The sequence below is a fragment of the Felis catus genome, chromosome B3, assembly GCF_018350175.1.
Source record: "Felis catus isolate Fca126 chromosome B3, F.catus_Fca126_mat1.0, whole genome shotgun sequence".
Lineage (NCBI taxonomy): Eukaryota > Metazoa > Chordata > Mammalia > Carnivora > Felidae > Felis > Felis catus.
The window spans coordinates 47,006,049-47,027,784 of record NC_058373.1 but is presented as its reverse complement, the minus strand read 5'-3'; the positions used below and the strand labels follow the sequence as shown (position 1 = coordinate 47,027,784).

The window sequence follows — 21,736 nt, the reverse complement described above, 5'->3', positions numbered from 1 at the left end:
TCACGCTGTTTCTTTAGTGCACGCTGCGTGCCTGGACACATGCTGTGTACTCTCCATTCATTACCTGTAATCTGCACCACGACCCTATGTGCTGGGTAATAGAATTGCCATTTCAAGATTGAGATAATTGCAACTCAGTTAAGAGTCATCCAGTGTCTCAGACTCGCATGGCTAGTACGTGGCAGAGTCAAGATTTGAACCTAAGTCTCCCTGACTATGGAAGCCCACGCCTTTTCCTTGTTATAGCCTCACTGGTTCTCTGGAATGAAGTTTAAGATATGCTCAAAGTTTTGTTCTCAGTGGACTGGAGGTAGGTGGGCTCAACCTGTGTTTGGTAGGTCTTTCCATGATAGGCTAGGTTATGTTGCAGTAACAACATCTCAGTAGCTTAACTAAGAAAAGACTATTTCTTGCTCACAGTACGTTCCTCATGTGGGTCATGGCACTGTGTGGGTGGAGGTTGCTTTACTCATCAGAGTTACTGGGGGCCCAAGTGTCTGTGATTGTTGCAACAGTGGGAGGGGCATATGTGAATCACTAAGTGGCTCTTAGAGCTGGGACCTGGATATGACCTGTGCTGCTTGCTCTCCTATTTCATTGGCCAGAACTAGTCATATGATCACACCAGTCCTCAAGGGGAAGGCAAGCATAATTCTCCGTGTGCCTGGAGGTGAGAAGGACTGATATATTTGATGAACAGCATTAATGACCACCTTCGTGATTTATAGGGACCTCCATGGTAGGTGCCCAAATGGCCTTTCTTTTAAAAAAATGATGGGGTTGGGGTGTCTGGTTAGCTCAGTCATTTATTTAGGTGTCCAACTTTACGTTTCAGCTCAGGTCATGATCTCGTGGTTCGTGGGTTTGATCCCCACACTGGGCTCTGTGCTGATGGTGCAGAGCCTGCTTGGGATTCTCTTTCTGTCCCTCTCTCTCTACACCCCCCACCCCCATGCTTTCTCTCTCAAAATTAATTAATTAATTAAAAAAAAATGATGGGGTCCTGGCCCTCGAACAGTCCTGGGGTAGGTCTTTGTTTTGATTTCGTTACTCCATCCCTCCCCCGCTGTTTCTCTCAGCTCTTCTAACAGGAAAGGTGACATTTTGTTCTGTCTTTAGTCAGAAATGGAGGGACTGAGTGAGAGTCGTGTGCAGCCAAGGCTCAGAAACAAGTGGTCCAAGGGGAAGGAGGCCAGAAGCTCACCACACCTCCTTCAAGCCTCTGTCTGGAAGGAAATCTGTAATTTATATTCTATAACTTCTGGGTGGTATACACCAATTCGTTCCAATACACTGCTCTTCATGTAGTGATGAGTGTTTTGACATTTGGCACCATTATTTGTCATTTTCCTTGATCCATGCAGTGAATGGATCCGTAACACCACCCTTGCTTTTAAGAAAACCAAACTGTGATTCAGAGAAATTGTTACTTGAGCAACACCTCAGGAAGGGCAGGTGACCCTGCCTGGATTAGGACATTTCCTCTTTTTGGCCCTGCTCCCTTTGCTTGTCAGAGCTGGCTGCTGACCCCATCTGGCTGGCCTGCAAGGAGGGGTCCGGAGACCCTGGGTGGGCTTTGCAGGAGCTCAGTCTTGCTCAACTCTGTTGCAGCGAACAGCCAACGTCTTTGAAGGAGGAAATAAATAAAGGTCATCCTTGGGAGGAAATAAATAAAGGTCATCCTTGTTGTATGTCTTAATCCCAGTGATTGTGGGAACCAGTGGTCTAGCTTCTTGCCTCCTGACCTTAATGTCAGTCCTCAGTCCTCCTTTTCTTTCTCCATTCCCTGTTACCTTCACTCCTGCAGCCATGGAGGTGGGGGACAAAGGCAAAAGGTAGCAATTTTCTGCATGGAAATTTGGTCTAGTTTGGGGATTTAAGGAGGCACTAATGGAATGGTCATTGGATTGAGAGTTACTGCTCTAAGAATTGTTATTTAAAAATTTTAAATGGCATGATTTCTATAACTTAGTGTTAATCCTTTCAGTATTTATGGAAATATGGTAGCAGCAATGTGAAAGTTGAAAGATGAGCTTTCATAGTAACATGATTTCTGAGAAGGGAACAGTCTAGATCTGTGAACTCGATTAGGACCTGTTGGCTTCCATATTGAGCCTTTGGTTTATCTTGGAGGGGTCCCCATAACTCCCCAGTAGGCAATGCTCCGGAGAACCTGCTTGTTTATGTCTCTCTTCAAAAATCCTGTTCAACCTGTTGGGCCTGTGTGTGCTGACAGCGAGCTGATTTTAACCATTTGTAAAGCTGTCTGACCTATTGGTGACAAAGTGAATCTAACCTGGTCTAACCCCTGCTTTTTTCATGCCCCACCCCACCCCCCACCACACCATATTTTCCTGGTGACGCAGAGCTCTAAGTGCATGGCATTGTCTGCCGCCGGAGCTCCTTGAAGGGCCATCTACACCATGGGAAGGTGTAGGGGTCCATAAACAGGAACTTCTGCATGCTGGTTACAAGATTATATCTTAGACTGTGGCACTCAGGTGAGGGAAGTGGCATCTTATAAATATGATGGGAGCCTCTTTTTATCTCCTGGGCATTGAGAGGACCCAGGGACACTGGGGAAAATATTCTAAGAATTTTTTAAGGAGTGGTGTAAAACAAGAATAAAGGCAAAAGCGTGTTTAAAAGTCTGTAACCTGGCACTGTTTCAGAGAAGCCCCTGAAACAGTTTTGGTGATATAATTGCATATTCCTTTCTTCCCCCCCTTTAAATCAGGGTGAGTGAATGGACATAGCGAAAGCCCCCAGCTGACAGGTGTGGCTCTTTTCCATTCTCTGGCTGACTGTGGGGAATTTTTCCTGAAGCTGCTGCCCTACTCTGAAGAAAGTAGCAGAGGTCATGGGCAGGGATTGAAAGCTGGATACTACTTCTGGTTGTGTGACTTTTGGCTACCGAACCTTAATATGTAGCTGTCATGGGTTGATTTCTTACCCTGTGCCCGGAGCACTGCTCCATGCTCAGTACAATGTCTCTCTTAATGATTAGAACAACAGGAAGACCAAGGCTTAGAGATGAACAAGCAGGGCTGAGTCAGATCGGCTTACTCCAAGGCTTTCTTTGTTTGTTTTTATTAAGGTAACATTCACCTAACATAAAATTCACTATTTTTAGTATTTTAAAGTCTACAATTCTTGGTGTTTATGTATTCATAAGGTTGGGTAGCCGTTACCACTTTTCAAGTCCAAAACATGTCCATCGCCCCCAAATGAAGCCCCTTACATCCAAATTCCTTCCTTCCCTGGTCCCTGGGCAACCCCTAGTCTACTCTTTGTCTCTGGATTTGCCTGTGGTGAACATTTCATATAGAAATGTTCTATATTCATTCTAGTTTCAGTAGGATCATAGCATATATCAGAGCCTGAGCAGGTAGCTTCTTGGGAAAATCACCTGACCTATTTAGGTGCAGAGTATTTTTATCATAGGTGTTTTTATCCCTATCTTGGGTATCTCTTTTAACATTATTTTGTGGCTTAAATGAGAACCTGTGTAAAATGCATTCTCTAAGCAAGTGTGAGGTGTTTTATTAGTATAACTTTTGTTTTGGACCTGTGTCTAAATTACAGGCCATTCGGAGAGCAAATCTTGCTGGTTTCTTAACTACTTAAAGGGAATTATATTGATTTATTTCACAAGGACATGGTGAAGAAAACCAATGATGTTTTTAACCTATGTAACCATGGAGTTACGTAGGGAAAACGGGCTAATTGAATATGTTGAAAAGGGGGTATGTTTCAGGCGGTTTGGTGAGCAGAAAAACTACCACCAGAGCAGTGAACAAACCAGGATGTAAACAGAATCTTCGGTAAGCATAATACATTTAAACTGACTTTTTTTTTTTTTTTTTCAACGTTTATTTATTTATTTTTGGGACAGAGAGAGACAGAGCATGAACGGGGGAGGGGCAGAGAGAGAGGGAGACACAGAATCGGAAACAGGCTCCAGGCTCTGAGCCATCAGCCCAGAGCCTGACGCGGGGCTCGAACTCCCGGACCGCGAGATCGTGACCTGGCTGAAGTCGGACGCTTAACCGACTGCGCCACCCAGGCGCCCCCATTTAAACTGACTTTTAAGGCAAGTTAGTGACACTTTGTTTTGCTCACTGGCCAGAAGTTTCCCGTTTTTGGATATGGTCCTCACTTCTAGATGCCAGGTAAGGGACACTGATAAAAAGGATCTGAGATTAGGTGACAGCATTTGAAAATGAAAATTTAAGCATGATGTTAAAGAGTAAAACTTCTGGAGTTCTTTAATCCCATGATTGCTGAATATTGCCCCAGTTTCTTCAAGTTCATTATAGAATCCCAACTGTGAGAGCTGGCAGGGACGCTGAAATTGGCTAGACCATTTCATGAACAGAGGAGCAAACTGAAGGCAGACAAAGTTAAATGACTTGCCCGAAGTCCTCATGCGGTGTATTATTAGCAGAGTCTGGTCCAGAATCCACATCTCCTACCCACTGTTTTCGGCTTTGGAATCAACTCTTCCTTGGAAATATTTGGGGTTTTGGTTACGAGTACCCTCCAGTTCTTTGCTGTTTCCTTTGCCACATTGATTCCGTCTCGCTCGTGCCCTGCTCCCTTGCCAAAACACAGACCGACACAGCTTACTGAGCAGTCCAGCTGCGTGACCGATTCAGTTCTGAACTGCAAATATGCGGGGGAAGAACGGTGTTGGCATTTGGAAAATAGAGTGAGAGAAGTTTTGGAAGTTCTGATGTCGCTTTTAGAGAAGGGGTTTAAAAAATGATGTTTTTCCGTGGCTCAACCCCACCGTGACCAAAAATGGTAAGTAGGCAGAGTCAGAGGAGGAAGGGAAACCCCATCACTTTACATTAGTGCAAGGGTGTCAGCTTTTTCAAGCTCTACTATCTCTTAGCTTTTTTTTTTTTTTTTTTTTTTAATTTTCTGACCTACTTAGAGCTATTACACTTTCTTTAATGATGTAAATGGAGCTCAGAGAGGTCAGAGGTTTGCATAGGTCACAGTGTGGGCTGGCTGCAAAGCCTGCTCTAGTGTCCAAGTCCCATGACACCCAATCCCAGGCACTGGGAGTCATATCAAGAAGCACAGAGGACTTGAAGGGTTGGGACTTGAGCTGTGAGCCTCTGCAGGAAGGCCCTGAGATCGGGCAGTCTCTCCTCAAAGTGAGACCCACAGCCCAGCATCGCTGGCATCAACTGGAAGTTTGTTAGAAATGGAGAGTCGGGGCCCTGCTCCAGGCTTCCTGAGCCACGGTGAGCATTGAACAAGATCCCCAGGTGAGTCCTGTGCTCAACACAGTGTGAGAAGTCCTGGCTTGGAGGCTTTAGGCCAGTGAAATTCCCAGCCAGCTAGGGAAAGAGATGAAGTGAGTGGCTTACAACTACATTGTATGCTGTTTCTTTTCCTAAACTGTTTCCTGTTGTTCAGGTGAGGGGGACGCTGAGGACCCCATGCAGGGGACCTGGTTCTCTACACATTCACAGTGAGAAAGGGACTCTTTATTTGTGACCCATGTCCTCACTGTGGAAATGAAAGTGGACGTCTACAGCTGTGATGGTTGAAAAGGCGGTAACCTCCCAGCCGATGACCTGACCTAGGGGACACTTTGGGTACCGGTCAGCTGAGCTCGTGCAGCCTCAACACAAGGGTGGGGGGTGGCCAGTGACGTGGAACCGACAAAGCAACATTCCATTCCCTGGACTCCTGGCCTCCACGCCTCAGCTGTTTTCACTCATTCAGCAAAAAAGGGAGACAGAAAAGAAACAAAAGCTGGCTCTGACCGAGGCCTTGTTAATTAGTAAAGCCTGATATGTCCATGTGTTGGGTCCGTACTAGGGCAAGCCAGGAGGGCCTTGTCCTAGGCTACTTGTTACCCAACAGGAGCAAACCTGTCCGTCCGAGGTGTCTGTGCTCCTGCAAGGAAAGTGCATCAGCAGCTTTGGGTCAAAAAAAATACTCACGCGTGGCTTTTTCTGCTACCGTGTGGGAATTTTGTGCTTGTTGTGGATAAAAGTTTCCTGTGGCCCCAGGAGACAGTGTGAGCATTTCTAAATGTGAACATTAAGTCATGAAAATGTGCCAGCTGATAAGCAAGTCAGTATTTGCAGTGAATGGTGGTACCTGGCAAAGACTGGGATTTTGCGCTTTTTTTTCCCTTGTGATACAGGTGTGTATTCTCTCCTCTTCTTTTAAATAGTAATTGGAGCATATGGTTAAAAGTCAACTATTTTAGAAGTAGTGGAAATACAGCAATTTAACACATTGAAACATGCTGTTTGTCTGTTTTGGAAATTTTTTTTTTAGTTGCCATCAATTTAGCAGACCATCCTCAGTTGGGAAATGAGGCTAAATTTTTAATGAATTAGCCAACCAAGAAACCTGATTTGCCCTTGGACTAATAAGAAGGAGGTCATCTAATTTGTGCAGTGCAGTTGTCCTGGAAAGACCCTTAGAGGATCTTGACTCTCTCTTTGGAGCAATGTAGGGTTGATATTTAGCTGGCAAAAATGTGCAGGCTGCAGTTTGAAACCACGTGTGGGGATTTAGAACCACAGCAGATGAACTGTGCCGAGCCCTACCCTTTGGAAAACATGTGTGGGTTTTGTTGGCTTGGTAGTCATGTCAGTAGTGAGGACTCTTGTCCAGATATTTACAACAGTGTAGTAAGTAGGTAATTTCATCCACCTTTTACAAGTGAGGAAAGGAAGGCCCTACGAGGCCAGGCCCAGCGAAAGATGCTGCAAACAGCCATAGCCTGGGTTTGAGTCTGATGTGGTTGACTGACCATAGAGCCCTCTGCTCCCTCCTCTACACTGTTAGATACACATTTTTAGAGTTAAAACTGAGGATTCCATTCTTGAGATGATTTATGTCTGTGTTGCTCGGGTTGAGATCTGTGTGCATGTGCAAGGTGGGTGAGGGGGAGAGCGCTTGGAACGGCTGCAGGGGAGAAGTGGTACCTCGTCCAGAACACCAAGGGCGCAGTGTCTTATAAAATGAGAACATGGAGTAGGATGAAAAATATTGTGGAGTCGAATGCAGAATGTACTGGTAATTTTGTATTGGTAATTTTGGTGGAAAAACCCAAACCTTGAAAGGGAGTTCTTTGCAGCCCCTTGGCTACCTCCCATCAGCCCACATTGGACTTCTCTTCCTACAGGTTGCTGGGTGGAAATTTTGGAGACATGCTCATATAAGTGCAAGTCCTGGGCCATCTGGGCCTTTTCCACTCTCCCACCTATATGTGGTGAAAAGGAATTTCTTAACTATGTGAGCCCGCGTGGGAGATTTCGTTGGCACTGTGCTCTGTTTGTACAGCTGCTCCCCAGGCTCCAGGCTCTGCTGTCTTCCATGGCCCAGAAGTATCTGTGAATGTGCTGTGGAAGGGTTTCTAGAGGCCGGAGGAGGTGAGAACTGGTCTGGGGAGGTGGTTGTCCTTCAAGTGCCTGTGGCCGTTGATCGTCTTTTCCAAGAAAATGTGTATTTATTTAAAAACATGTAATCTCTCCTAAATTTCCACTGTTCAGAAATCAAGACTTACAAGAAGGTTTGCAAGGGAATACGTTCCTCTCCTCCTTTCCATAACTCTGCCTCCCTTCCTCACAGCCAGCCAGTGTTACCAGTTTCTTGTGTAGCCGGGTAATTACATACTTAACTCCCATTACCTTCCTTTTACACAAACTTTGCTCTTGTGTGTACTGTCCTGTCCCTTCCATTTTCCTTGCTTTCTTGTTACTTTATTTTTCCAGCTGCTCAGGTTATCACTGAACTGATAGAACTTATTTAGCAAGTGCCCCATCAGTTGGTACTTAGTTCATTTCAATCTTTTGCTCATACAGTGCTGCAATTAATAATCCTGTTTGTATTGTCATTTTGCACACCTGTAGGATAAAGTGCTAGAAGAGAAGTTGCAGGGTCACAGGGGAATGTACTTTATAATTTTGATTGATAGTACCAAATTGCCCCCCTAGGAGCTCATACCAGTTTCTAGCTGCCCCCCAAGCAGTGTGTGTGTTGGGTTCCCCTTATACCACCCACCCACCTTCTGACCTTGGCTGCCTGATGAAAGGTGAAGAAATGATCTCAGTGCAATTTTAAGGGGTGGCTCTGTCTTGAAAAACATCAGAATATAGCACATCTGCTACTTTTGCCCTTGTGGCGATGGCCTAGTATGGTGTCTGCAGCCTTTTGCAGTGGCTGTGGAATTTTTGTTTCTGTTGACTATTTATGCCTGCTTGCATGAATAAATAGTAGTTAAAATATTAAAAAGCAAGTTTATTCAATTCTTTTAAAATAGATATCACATAGGTGATAATGATATGGCTAAAGGAATCGTTAGAAACTGTGGTCTTTACTTTTATGTATGATGCAGTAGTCCTCTCTAATCTTGTTATGACATACAGGACTTAAGATCAAAGAATCACCTAAACATCAAAACACAACACAAGGTCCTTTATCTAGTATGGTTCCAGTAACTTCAGTGAGGTCAGCAGTACTTTGTCTCCAGTGATCTCTGCATAGGTCCTTACCAGCTCTGGGCTCAGTAGAGTTCTGCCTTTGCCAGCATTCCTGAGATACAAACTTAAGCATTTGGAAAAGACACATAGATCAAAGTTCAGAGTTGGAAGGGGGGCTTTTGGAGGTCCTCTAGACCAATTTCATTTTCTTCACTGGGAAGTCGTGTAGAAGAACTTGCATGTACGACCTGCCTTCAACAAAGAAATATGCAGGGAATTAGGTATGGTTTCAGGAAAAGGAAGTTTGAGTCCTATGGGCTTGATATAACATAGGAGACTGTGTGTGTGGGCAGGGACAGGGATGGGTTCCGGAAAGGTTTACCAACAGAGGCTTAAGGTAAATTGATTTGTAAACATACTATGGTCTACCACACTATGAAGACAGGAGAAAAACATACTTTACAGATAGTCAAAACAAGACTAAGTGTCTCCACCCATTCAGGCTCCCTGGAGTCCCACTCAGCTTGTGTTACTGAAAGCTAGGACTGGAGCAGACCCCTGCCAGCCAGCCATAAACCGAGTGATTAACTTGCCTGGCTTCCCTGCAAGTAAGTTCTCAGAACTCAGGATGTGCCTCCACCGCTTGCAGACAGAATACCAAGTCCTAAACATCACACCACAACAAAGGGTCCTTTATCTAGCAGGTCAGGACGGCAGTTAGTTCTGAATTCAGGTTCAGCGAGATCTGGTTGTCAGTGGTCTTGTTCTTGATGAGATTTCTGGGTGAACAAAGGAGCATTGACTGCATGAGTGCGTTCTTTGCTTCACCAGATTTAGGCAGGTTATCTCCAGCCTGCTCTTTCCTCTCACTTGTGCCTCGGCCGACCTCAGACCACTGAGGTAAACCCCTCATCTCTCCCCTCCATCCCAACTGCGCATCCAAGTTTCCTTTGTCTTTTGTTCCTCTTTGAATTGGCTGTGTTGAGATATAATTTGTATGACATATGATTCACCTGTTTAAAGTGCACGATCCAGTAGTTTTTAGTGTGTGCCTAGAGTTGTACATCCAACACGACTGTCAATTTCAGGGAACATTTTCATCACCCTCAGCCCCAATCAACCACTGATCTACTTTCTGTCTCTATGGATTTGCCTAGTGTGGGCATGTTGTATAAATGTCAGCATGTGGGCTTTTGTGACTGGCTGCTTTCACTTAGCATAATGTTGTTCAATATTCATCCATGTTGTAGCATGGCTCAGTACGTCATTCGTTTTGGAGCCAGTGCATGGTATGGATACACCCCATTTTGTTTGCCCATTCATCAGTTGATGGACAGCTAGGTTGTTTCCACTCTTGGGCTATCAAGAATAATGTTGCTCTGAGGTTTTGTGCGAGTTTTTGTGTGGCCGTAGGTTTTCATTTCCCTTAGGTATAAACTTAAGGGTGGAATCTCTGGGTCGTATAACTCTGTTCAACATTTTAAGGAACTCCGAAACTGTTTTCCAAAGTGGCTGTCCCATTTCACATTCCCACTAGCAATGTATAAGGGTTCCAGTTTCTCTCCAGCCTCCCCAACAGTGGCTATCATCTGTCTTTCTGATGATAGCCATCCTAGTGAGTGTGAAGTGGCACCTCGTTGTGGTTTTGATTTGCGTTTCCCTGATAACTAATGAGGTCGAGCATCTTTTTATGTGCTTATAGGACTTTTGTAGACCTTCTTTGGAAGGAGGTCCACTCAGATCCTTTGCCTATTTTTAAATTGGGTTATCTATCTTGTTATTATTGAGCTGAAGAATTTTTTATATATTCTAGATATGGGTCCATTATCAGATACATGCTTTATAACTATGTTCTTTCATTCTGTGGGTTGTCTTGTCACCTTCTTGATGGTATCATTGGCAACACCAAAGTGTTTAGTTTTGATGAAGTCCAGTTTACCTATTTTTGTTGTTGTTGTTACTTGTGCTTTTCATGTTGCATCTAAAACTCTGCCTAACCAAGGTGACAAATGTTTATTACTCCTGTTTTCTTTTAAGAATTTTGTTTTTGAAATCTTACATTTAGGTCTGTGATCCATTTTGAGTTCATTTGTGTGTACTATGTAAGGAATGGGTGTGAATTATGTAAGGAACGGGTGTGAAATCATCTCTTTGCATGTGAGTACCCATTTGTCCCAGCACCCTTTGTTGAAGACTGTTCTTTGCCCATTGAATTTTCTTGGTGCCCTCATTGAAAATCAGTTAACTGTAAATGTTGGGTTTATTTTGGGGGTCTCAATTCTATTGCATTGTATATGTATCCTTATGCCAGTGCCACACTGTTCTGATAACTGTCTCTTTGTAGTCTCATGTTTATTGGGAAAGTTAGGGCAGGAATGAGCAGTCTAGACTTTTCTTTCTCCTTCCCCATCTGGCCAGTTATTGGATTCTTTGGTTCCTTCCTCAGGCTTTCAACCACACTTTATTTCTCCTTGTTCATCTTGCTGGTTTCAGTAGGAGAGGATACCCACATAGTCCTGAGAAGTCCCAGCTGTTGGGCACTTTACTTTTCTCCTTAGCATTGCAAGCTAACCATGTTCTGACTCAGTAGCTTGGCTGTGATGGCCTTTCCAAGATGTATGGAATTAAACTTTTGGGTTGTGACAAGATGCTTTGGTTTCTGAAATGCTCTAATTGGTTCAGTGCAGGCTAATACAGCTTATTGTACTGTTACAAGATTTAAAGATATTTCTGTAAGGCTACGCAAGTAAGCAAGCAATTCCGGCAGATAGTTCTCCCAAGTGGGCCATGACATAACCTTCGAAGCCACAGCTTGCCCTCCCTGGGCCTTCCATTCCTTGCAGGCATCTGCAGCGCTGTGTCGTGAGCACTAGATTTGCTGACATTGGCGTCTTTGTAGTAGTGGAGAGATGGAAGGCAAGAGATCTTCTGGGAGAAGTGGAATTCTGGACAAGGCCACTTATCATCACTTTGTGTTGCTGAGCCAAAAAAGAAAAAGCCCATGCAACATCTGGAACTAACAATAACCACACTGTAATTGTCACCATGCCTTTCTGTTATGAATTTTGTGCAGCACGAGCTCATTTTCAGAAGATCGTGCCTAGAGCTTGCACCAGGAGCTGTATCATAATTTAAGTGAATTTTAATTTCCATTTTGTATTGGACATTAAAAAAAAATCTATAAACAGAAAGCATCCTTCATCCAGAACTCCTGTTAAGGGGCCCTGCACGTGGTGAGAGGTCAGGGCCATGAACTCAGCAGAAGGCAGTGGTTACAAGAACAGGTTCTGGATTCAGTCTGCCCGAATGCACTTCCTCCTAAGTGAACTTGGACAAGTTCCTTATCTACCCAAGTTTCAGTTTCTTTGTCTGTAAAATAGTGATAATAGTACCCACCTCCTAGAGCTGTTAAAAGCTTGAAATCCCATGTCAAAGACTTAATACAGGCAAGGGTTGACAACATTTTTCTGTGAAGAGCTAGGTGGTAAATATCGTAGGTTTGCAGCATCAGAGGCCTTTCCTTCAGGCATCTGCCACTCACTCTGCTGTCGTAACCTGAAAGCTGCCGTAGACTGTGTGCTCACCAGTGGGCGTGGCGATGCTCCAATAACACTTTATGTTTAATAACAGGTGGCATGCTGGATTTGGCCTCCAGGCTATAGCGTGTCATTCCCCGGCTTAGCACGGTGCCTGGTGCATAGAGGGTTTTTAATAAATGTCCTCCCTGCTCCAAGCTGGGGACTGCCCCTTGACAGTGGGTCCCATGTTCACTTGCTACATGTTTTTAACAGAATGTTGAGGTCCTAGCCAGTCGGAGCAACACTTCAGAGCAGAGCCAGCTGGGGGCTGAAATGCACGTGAAGGCACTGCAGGAGGAGAATGAGAAGCTGCGCAGAAGCATCGAAGAGCTGGAGCAGAGTGTCGCTCGGCTTCAGAGGCAGATTGCTGACATGAAATGCGACGAGGCCAAAGCGAAGGAAATGCTCAGGAAGTGCGAGGTAAGGCTCACCGGGCCCCAAGCCCGGGTTTGGCAGCTGCGGAAACTTCTTTTCTCCTGTGTCAGTGGTTTCGGAAGTGCAAGGGGATTTATTAGCATAATTCAGTAGGAAAGGTGGAGGCAGTCGTGAATAAGTCCTCTCTGCAAGCTACTTTTCTTGTTCCCTGTGGGTGGTGAACATGGGAGACGGGCTTCGCCGAAGGTCAGGGCTGATGAAGTCAGGGTCCCCACTCACCCAGACATCAGGCACACTCAACCTTTTGACACTGAACAGAGGATTTTAAATGTCTGAAAGGCCATCCTAATACCAGCATTGAACCCGGTCACTCATGACTATGTTTTCTTTTTGAACACTTAGTTGATGGATTTTGAAGTTGCACAGGTTTTAACAAACCACCGGTCTGGTTTGCCAGATATCTAGAAGCGGGAGGCTCTTGCCAAGACACATGTTACCAATGGCAGTGAGAGCTGGCACTGAAAATAAAAGAGAGGACAGGGGCACCTGGGTGGCTCAGTCAGTTAAGCATCTGACTCTTGGTTTCGGCTCAGGTCATGATCTCGCGGTTGGTGAGTTCGAGCTCTAAATAAATGAACTTTAAAAAAGTGAAAGAGAGGACAAAAGAAATGTAAAGGGAGATGTATTCCAACAGGAGCTTCCAAAATGGTCATTTGTCAGAATCAGCTGGAAGCCTTTTCCAAAACTCTGTGTGCCTGCGTCCATTCAATACCTGCTGTTTCTGAAGTTCCAAGGGTGAGGCCTGATATTTGTATTTTCAGTCAAATGATTCGGATATTCACATCTGGCTAAGCAAGTAACCGCAGATGGTCACACACATCTAAGAAATAACTGTTGTGGGGCAGCTGGGTGGCTCAGTCGGTTAAGCAACCAACTTCAGCTTGGGTCACGATCTCACCGTTTGTGGGTTCAAGCCCCGCGTTGGGCCCTGTGCTGACAGTTCAGAGCTTGGATCCTCCTTCAGATTCTGTGTCTCCTCTCTCTGCTCCCCCCCTGCTCAGGATGTGCCTCTTTCTCTCTCTCAAAAATAAATAAATATTAAAAAACAAAACAAACATAACTGTTGGGAGCTACTGCGGGCCTGTGGCTGGCACATTGTGACCACAGCCACTGCTGGCTGTGTCCTCAGATGTCTCTTGTGTTCCTTCCATGCCACTGAGTCAACTTTATAGGCATAGCACACATCTAAATGCACGCTGACCCTGTTTCATCGTAGAGAGAAGCCCAACAATTAGAGGAGGCCCTTGTGCATGCAAGAAAGGAAGAAAGAGAATCCACATCAGCCAGAAGGACCCTGGAGAATGAGCTGGAAGATGCTCAGGTAAACACAGAGCTGTTGTCTTTATTCCTCATACAGGAAGCCTGAGAAGTAAAATTGGAGAGGCATGTACAGACTGCCATTGGTCCCCTCCACTCTCCGACAGCCTCGAGTGGGTAGAGAGGCCAGGGATGCTACCTAACATCCTTGCAAAGCAGAGGACGACCCCCACAAGAACGAATTATCTGGCTGAGGTTGAGAAACCTCGGTATAGACATTAAAGAACTTGACAGCTTTCCAAAGATAAAATATGAATTGTGTGAGAAGGCCGGCGGGATTGGTCCCCAAGGCAGTGTGGAGTCAGCTCTCTGGCAGAAGTCAATTTCCTTTCTCCTTTGGGCAAATAGACTCCATAGAGTACAGTCCTTCAGGACGACTATTAAAAGGAGCAGGAGGAAGTCTGTTTTTTTGAAACGAGATAGCTATCTGTATTCAAAATCAGTAGATTCTTAGAAAATTAGGTTTTCCCATTTGAAGGTTAGAAAGATAGGTGGAAGTACATTCTAAAAAAAACAAACAAACAAAGAACCAAAGCCTGCACTAAAGTTCTAAAATGACTTTGCACAGCGACCTCAGTGTGAACCAGATACGTCCTTTACCTGCTCTCGGGTTTTAACGAACCGGCACCAAGGGTTCCTCAGGCAGTTTCTGAGGATTCGAAAGCCAGTGATTTTGAGCAGTTTGTCAAAGAGGAGATTGTTAACGTTTTCCATTAGGACCCACTTGTCAACGAGGGTAGGTGGGGAAGGGGCATATGAAAAGTGACAAAGCAGTCAGGGTTCAGATTTATAAATCTGCCTGATGCCTCATTGCAGCTTTCTTTTCCATATACAGCTCCCCCTCTCAGGGGGCAGAGAGGAACCTGCTGTAACTAGGATTCACTGAGGTCAGCCGTCACCCCCAGATCAGTGGTCTGTGCCTTCTCTCCAGCCTTGCACAGAGACTGTGTTTTTGCAAACAGTAAAGCCCTCTTTTCTTCTGAGTCTGGTGTCTGACTCTCCTCACCGTGGCCTTCTTTCTTTCAGTTGAGATCTTTGTTACAAACCCTTGTTAGGTTAATTTTGCATGGAATACGGATTCACCGTGCTGCTGTTAAAGGCCTGTGCTGACTACACAACTGACCCCGAAGCACAGAGTGCGAATCTGTGAGCTGGTTGGGGACGGGAAGAGAGAAAAAGCATATTTTCTCTACAGGGTCAAAAATCTGCACCTTCGTGTCCTGTCGTATCCACCCTGAATGCTGGGTGCAGCTGTTACAGGCTCCTGTCTTTCTCATCTTTGGGTCAAACCATTAAGTTTCACAGCTGTGAATCTGCAGCTCAGGGTTAATTTGCAGAGAGAGCAGATGATAGCCTCGGGGCCTAAAGATCTTCTTGTAATCCCCACCCACCCCAACCTCCAGATCTCTGGCCTTGCCTTGGAAATTCTCCCTGACGTGTTGCTTTTGTTCAGGCCTGTTTCCCCAGCGGCGTTGGGACGGTGGGAACTGGAAATGGCAGGCGCGGCCGGTGCGCTACCTGGCAAATGCTCAGAAAGGCCCAACAGTCTCACCTTCCTTATCTCAGCTGGTCTCAGAAGCAAAGTGCGCCATCACTTTGTTTTCTCTAAAACCAGGAACCAGACATCCAGCTCCTGTGGTTCTGTGACTTTGTGCACGCCTCTCTTCCCTAAGCTGGCAACGGAAAGGGAACTTACCCTTCAAGGAAGAGGAAAGAGTAACTGGGTTTTCCCCCCCCACACACAGCATTTTGTATTTCGAAGGCTTTGTGCTTTTAGCGATCCGTGGCATCTTCATGATTGAGAAGTGTATTTCTTCACATAGTAGCTGAAGACTGTGTGAACTTAGGTCTGATTTATTAAGAGTCAGAAGGTGGCAGTGGGTCGTAAGATGCCACAGTTTGTCGGCTCGGCCTCTCCCGCTTGGGGTAGGATGTGCTGTTGTGCAAATCTACGTGAGCTGCATTCGGCAGCAATGTCTAGGTTTCCCCTGAGAAATGGCTTCTGCAGGTGGAGAAGTAAAGAGACCTTTTCTGGAGAAGCCACAGTTCTCTCCTTCGGGGGGGTGGATCATGGTGTGGATTCCGTATGCTTTCACCTCCCACTCTGTTGGACTTGTGTGCATCAAGATGACAGAGGGGAGAAGCCCCAGTGCTTCTGCCATTCCAGTCCCCAGTTACTGTGTGGCAAGATACCGCTTAGGGCCTACTCAGTCTTGTGTCCCCACGGAGGCTGTGTGAGGACAATAGTTTATATCTGTACAGTGCTTACAGTTTATAAGCTGCTCTCACATGCAGTAACTTGGGCATCCTGAAAACACTCCCGAGAAGTGTTTTCAAGAGTTCAGATTTGCAAACGCTTAATTGCAGCTTTTCTTTCCGAATACAGCTTCCCCCTCCTCAGGGGCAGAGAGGAACGTGCTTGTACTAGGATTCACTCAGGTCAGCCGTAACTCAGGGGCTGTCACCCCAGCTTCCGTCTGATTAAGCCTGTCATTCCTGTAAGCCCATAAGCTCACTTGCACTTGCTTATTGTTAATATGGATGAATAGGGGTCTTAGTCATATTAGGAAAAGGCTCTGTGTCCACTGACAGAGAGTGGTTTTCAAGCTCAAGGGTGTTACTATACATTCACTAACTTGGTGCTTTGGATTCCCCTCACTGATCATTTTGGTCCCTATTTTGGTCCCTGTATTAGTTAATGGGCTGGCATTGCTGGTCTTGGAAATACAGTCACTGTAGCAACAGCATTTTACTCCTCTGACTGCATATTGGGAAGTTAGCTTCTTTTCATGTGGATTCTGAACAGGTTTTCTCAGCAATGATGTATTGGAATACATTTCTTGAAGAAATGAGGAGGCAGAACATTGTTCTAAACTTTAAAGTATGTTAGAATTATCTGGGTAACTTCTAAATCTAAATTTGTGGGTCCCAGTCTAAGAAAAACTGTGATTCCATCCCAAGGGGCTAGAATCCGCATTTAAGGCAAAGAATACTCTGTCCTTACTTGGTGATTCTGATACAAGACGTCTTTAGACAACTTTTGGGGATAGGTATTAATTTTCGACCACTGTGTTTTTATCTTACTCCTGATTGTGAATCTGGACTATGAGACATACCCAGACAGAAAACCTATTGCTTGCCTTGACAGATCTCACTACCTTGCAGTGGAGCAATCTACAAGAAATATTTTTTAAATAATTGGGCAAAACTGTTCTTCCAAGCAGATGTGTGTGTGTTGGGGTGGGGAGTGCAGGATTTTGGCCAGGCCCCATGCCCAGAGTGGGTGAGTCTGGTGTCTCCAGTGGCACAGGAGATCAGGGCCAGGCAGGGAGCCCTGCCCGAGCCAAGGGTGAAGCAGAAATGCATACACCATATGGAGGTTGGATGGAGCCAGGGCTGGCTTGTCTGCTGGCCTGGAGCCTCCAGGATTGGGATCCAGGAGTTGGAAAAGAGAGGCTGGGGGGGTCTGTAGAGGCGTGCATTGAGTTGGATCCCACAGAAAGCCATTGATGTCACTCTGTATTGCTTGTTTTTCAGGAATTTACATTATTGACAGTTTTCTCCCACACATGGAACCCTACCTCGCTTGCCTTACCCTGTGTGCTCCCCTTTGCCCCTAATACCACTAAATCAACCACAGACACAAATCCCAGGAGGTGACCCTCTTTCTGGTATGTGCCCAGCTGGACTGTGCTGGGACACACTCCTGCTAATTGCCCCCACACTGAACTTCTGATTACCTTCCTTTTACCACCTTCTTTTCTCCCAACAGCTTTTGTTGACCTTGGTTTACCGCAGCAATTAACTTTAGCAGCCCAGTTGTGTTGGCTGGTTCTCGGAGTGCAGTTAACCTGACAGAGTGGAGGGGCCAGAAGGCCTCCATGGGTGGCTTTTTGGCCCCAGGTCACAGGGTTGGCCAGCTGCATGGTTGGCTATACTCTGCAAGCCAGGAGTGCCCAAAACGATTTGGGAGTGTTTTCAAGATGCCTGAATTGGTGCATGTGACAGAAGCTTGTAAACTGTTAAGCACTGTATGAATATAAACCATTGTCCTTACACAGTGTCTACATGGACACAAGACGCAGGTCCTAAGCAGTACCTATATTAACCCACATTCAGCCCTCAGGACCCGATAACATTTTCCAGATGATCCAGCCCGCATCTGGGTCATGCTGTTCCCTTCTGAGCTGTGTGCCTTCTTGCTATCGTTGCACTAGTGGCCTTAACATTCAGCCATCTTTCTAAGATATTTTAGGATTTTGTTTTAGAATTGCATGTTCTTACAAAAAGAATGTCAGGCTATGTGACTGGGTGAGGTGAGAACTTCAGCGGGGATCCCAGGGCAAACAGCGCCCTCAGGATAGTTTCATTTTATGGTACGTACCAGGATTTAGTGCTGAATCACTGAATAACGCTGCACTTTTCTAAGTACTGCCTTTTCCATTGAACACCTTCTGCTCATCAAGTTTACCCACCTGTGGACTGCCACATTCCCTTTTCTTCTGTGTATGAGTCCAACCCACGATTCTGTTGACTACAACTTCCTCTACCCACATGAACTCTTGACCTATGGGACAATGTTCTCTTTCCTCATAGATTGATTTTTAGCTATTTTAACTGTAAGAGTCATCAGCAGAGCAGATTCTAGAACATGAAGTATAATGCTGTATAGCACAGGATGTAAATTGCCACATTGTTTTAGTTTTGTTTGATGTATATCTTTACCTCAGTTTTCAAGCATGAACTTGAAAATGCCGTGTTTTCAGACACTGTCCTTAATTGCTACCCCCAGCAGCCTTGACCATTTTCTATATTTCTATAATAAATCCTTTGTCTGCCCCTTCATTCTCATGTGTGTTTTTGGCTAAGTCAACTTCACATTTGGGTTCCCAAATTTCAGAACCAACAATGTCCTTGTGTCTTCTGATGGCTTTATTCCTTTTCCTTATCACTGATGTAGCAGGTCTGATTACTTTGTAGTGTGGCTGCAGAATTCCCTCTGCCACCTGTCCCTTTGGCTGACCTGGTAGGTAGGTGACAGCCCTATACTTTGCTTGCCGTCTGCAGAGAAATCTGAATCGGGCCACCCAGGAGCAGAAGCAGTTGTCTGAGAAGCTTAAAGATGAGACAGAGCAGAAGGAGCAGTTAAGGAGACTAAAGAATGAGATGGAGAATGAGCGATGGCACCTGGATAAGACCATTGAGAAACTGCAGAAGGAGGTGAGGGGTAGGGGAGGGAGAGGTGTGGGCAGAACACCATTGGGACCCAGCGCCCTTGGAGGGCCTGGTGGGAGCTAAGGAAACCTGTACTTAGTCTAAGCACAAATGTGTCAGATTCCCAGATTCACTGAAGCAGCTCTTTGGCCTTGTTGAGAATCCCAGTTAAAGGGAAACTGGTCTAGAAAATACCCTCTGGAATCTGGGCCCAGCTCCTCTCCACAATTACCCAAAGGAGCCTGGCATGTAAGTGCAGACTTCACAGGTGTTACCTGAATCACAATCTCTGTGTCTGCGTCCATCTGTTTTGTCCAGGAGCGTGAAAGACAGTTCCAAACGCCAGTAGTTGCTACTTGTCTTCTCAGCTCATCTCTGCCCCAGAGAACCCAGAAAGAGAAGGGCACAAAGCTGACTGGCTTCCCCACATTCTAGGAGCCAACAGGAGTGCCTGTCATTTTCTGATAACCTGCTATGTACCAGTCACTTTGCTAGCTATTTTGTAACTAGAATTCTATACGTATTGTTTTAATTCTGACAGCAACCCTGTAGGATAGATATTGTGATTCTGGTATTTCCAACGAGGACGAGGACGCCACCGAGTCCCAGAGAGGTTTAAGTACACGTCCCAGTTATGTAGCTGGTACGTGGCAAAGCAAGGACATGACCAAGGTCTATATATCGAGCTGCAAAGGGTGTGCTTGTTCACCCCTCCATGCTGCCTCCAAGTGAGAGGTGACTGAGCCTGGACAGCCCATGACAAGGTTCTCTGCACAGTCTTTGGGGGAGGTTGTCAAAGAAAGAAGAGGAGATGTGTGTTCTGTGTTTAGATGGGACCCAGACCTAGCTCCCTGGCCCCACATGGGGCATCACAGGGTAGGCTCACATCCATGTCACCCCTTCCAGATGGCTGACATTGTCGAGGTGTCCCGCATATCAACCCTGGAGCTCCAGAACCAGCTGGATGAGTATAAGGAGAAAAATCGCAGGGAGCTTGCAGAAATGCAAAGGCAGTTGAAGGAGAAAACCCTAGAGGCTGAAAAGTCACGTCTGACTGCCATGAAACTGCAGGATGAGGTAATGCCTGGCTGGATCAGTTCCTGGTTTACCCCTTAGTCAAACTATCCTCAGAGACTGCTTTTAAACCTTTCTAGGAGAGCCTTGGGGTAGATCTCAAGACGGCATTTGTGCTTGATTCTTCAGTGTTAACCCTTAGGATACATGGGGCAAATGGCATTCTAAGACACAAAGTCCTAGGGCCTCTGACATAACTTGAATGTGGCCATCTTCTTGATTAATTCAAGATTTTCTGCCTCAACTGTTTAGCTGCTATTTGTGGAGCACGAGTGGTGTACCCAGCTGTGCCCAAATGATTCCTCTGTATTAATGTTTTAATTTAATCATAGAGCAAGTATTATAGTAAACAATCACTTTTTGCCATTCATTTAGAAAATATAGACTTTTATTAGGGTGGTTGGGGTAGACAAGAACTCCAGAACAACAATGGGTGGAGACAAAAAGAAATCCTCAGGAATTTATGAGTACTGAAATTATTAAAACATTTTTAGCTTTATATTTAGGAATAATAGAGCAAAGTAACTCAAATGTTAGCTCCCTTCAGTCTTGACTCGTAAAGAACTAAGAAAAAGGGAATGTTTTTGATTATTTTAATGGAAAGCTGAAGGCTCTAAAATACAAGTACAGCGTCTGCTGATTTCTCGGCTGTGCCTCTTGCCAGCTGGATGACCTTGAGCAAGTTACCCCAGTTTTCTGAGCATCTCCTCTTTCCTCTTTAAAAGTATACAAAATAATGATCATTTCGTAATGAAATGAGATAACACATGAAACTATAGAGTAGAGGCTTGCATGTCCTGGACACTAATGTTAAGGTTTTTTTTAATTCCAAGACTTGCTTTTTTTCTACAAGCAGTGCCAAGATTCCACAGGAAAACAAGATTTTCTTTAAAAAACAAACTTTTAATGTCTTTGATGATCAAAGAAATGTTACCCATGAGTCAGTGCTATAACCGTGTGAGAGAACAATGGATATTTTTTACAGACCTCTAGAACACTTCTGGAAGGACCCTGATAACAGGTCCCCTCAGCTTCAGCATCATATGATACAGGACTCCACAGATCATTGAAATTAGCATAGTGACATCACAGTTCTCTTCCGCATTAAAAAAAAAAAAAAGTCATTTGCATTTCTATGGCAAATGGGAGGGGAGATTCAGATTATTTGGTGTCTTAACACCAACAACCACATGGTGTGCTGTTTTGATTTTGGAAAAATCACAGTGTCACAATGACCCCTGCAAAGTGCTTCCTGTTAACTCTCTGTGTAACGGTTATTGTTCTGCTAGAATCTTTGGATTGGAAGGAACTTTAGAGATCCTCTAGTTAGATGAGGCAACTGAGATCCAGAAAGATTTGTTAAGGCCAGCAGGAGACCTATATTGTTTATAAAAGAGCAGTAATTCAAAAGAGGATTTCTTTTTTTTTTTTTTAATTTTTTTATCCAACGTTTATTTATTTTTGGGACAGAGAGAGACAGAGCATGAATGGGGGAGGGGCAGAGAGAGAGGGAGACACAGAATCGGAAACAGGCTCCAGGCTCCGAGCCATCAGGCTAGAGCCTGACGCGGGGCTCGAACTCACGGACCGCGAGATCGTGACCTGGCTGAAGTCGGACGCTTAACCGACTGCGCCACCCAGGCGCCCCAAAAGAGGATT

The 21,736-nt window shown here is 45.1% G+C and overlaps 1 protein-coding gene across 4 annotated transcripts in view; it reads left to right on the top strand.

Annotated features, from left to right (window-relative positions):
- Window positions 1-21,736, top strand: part of CGNL1 (cingulin like 1) — a 158,821-nt gene that overhangs the window by 113,577 nt on the left and 23,508 nt on the right. For all 4 annotated transcript variants that reach the window (XM_023255301.2, XM_023255302.2, XM_023255300.2 and 1 more), the window contains exons 9-12: window positions 12,251-12,457; window positions 13,689-13,793; window positions 18,857-19,009; window positions 19,910-20,080. In XM_023255301.2, the coding sequence (XP_023111069.1) occupies window positions 12,251-12,457; window positions 13,689-13,793; window positions 18,857-19,009; window positions 19,910-20,080 (636 nt within the window). The remainder of the gene's footprint in view (window positions 1-12,250; window positions 12,458-13,688; window positions 13,794-18,856; window positions 19,010-19,909; window positions 20,081-21,736) is intronic.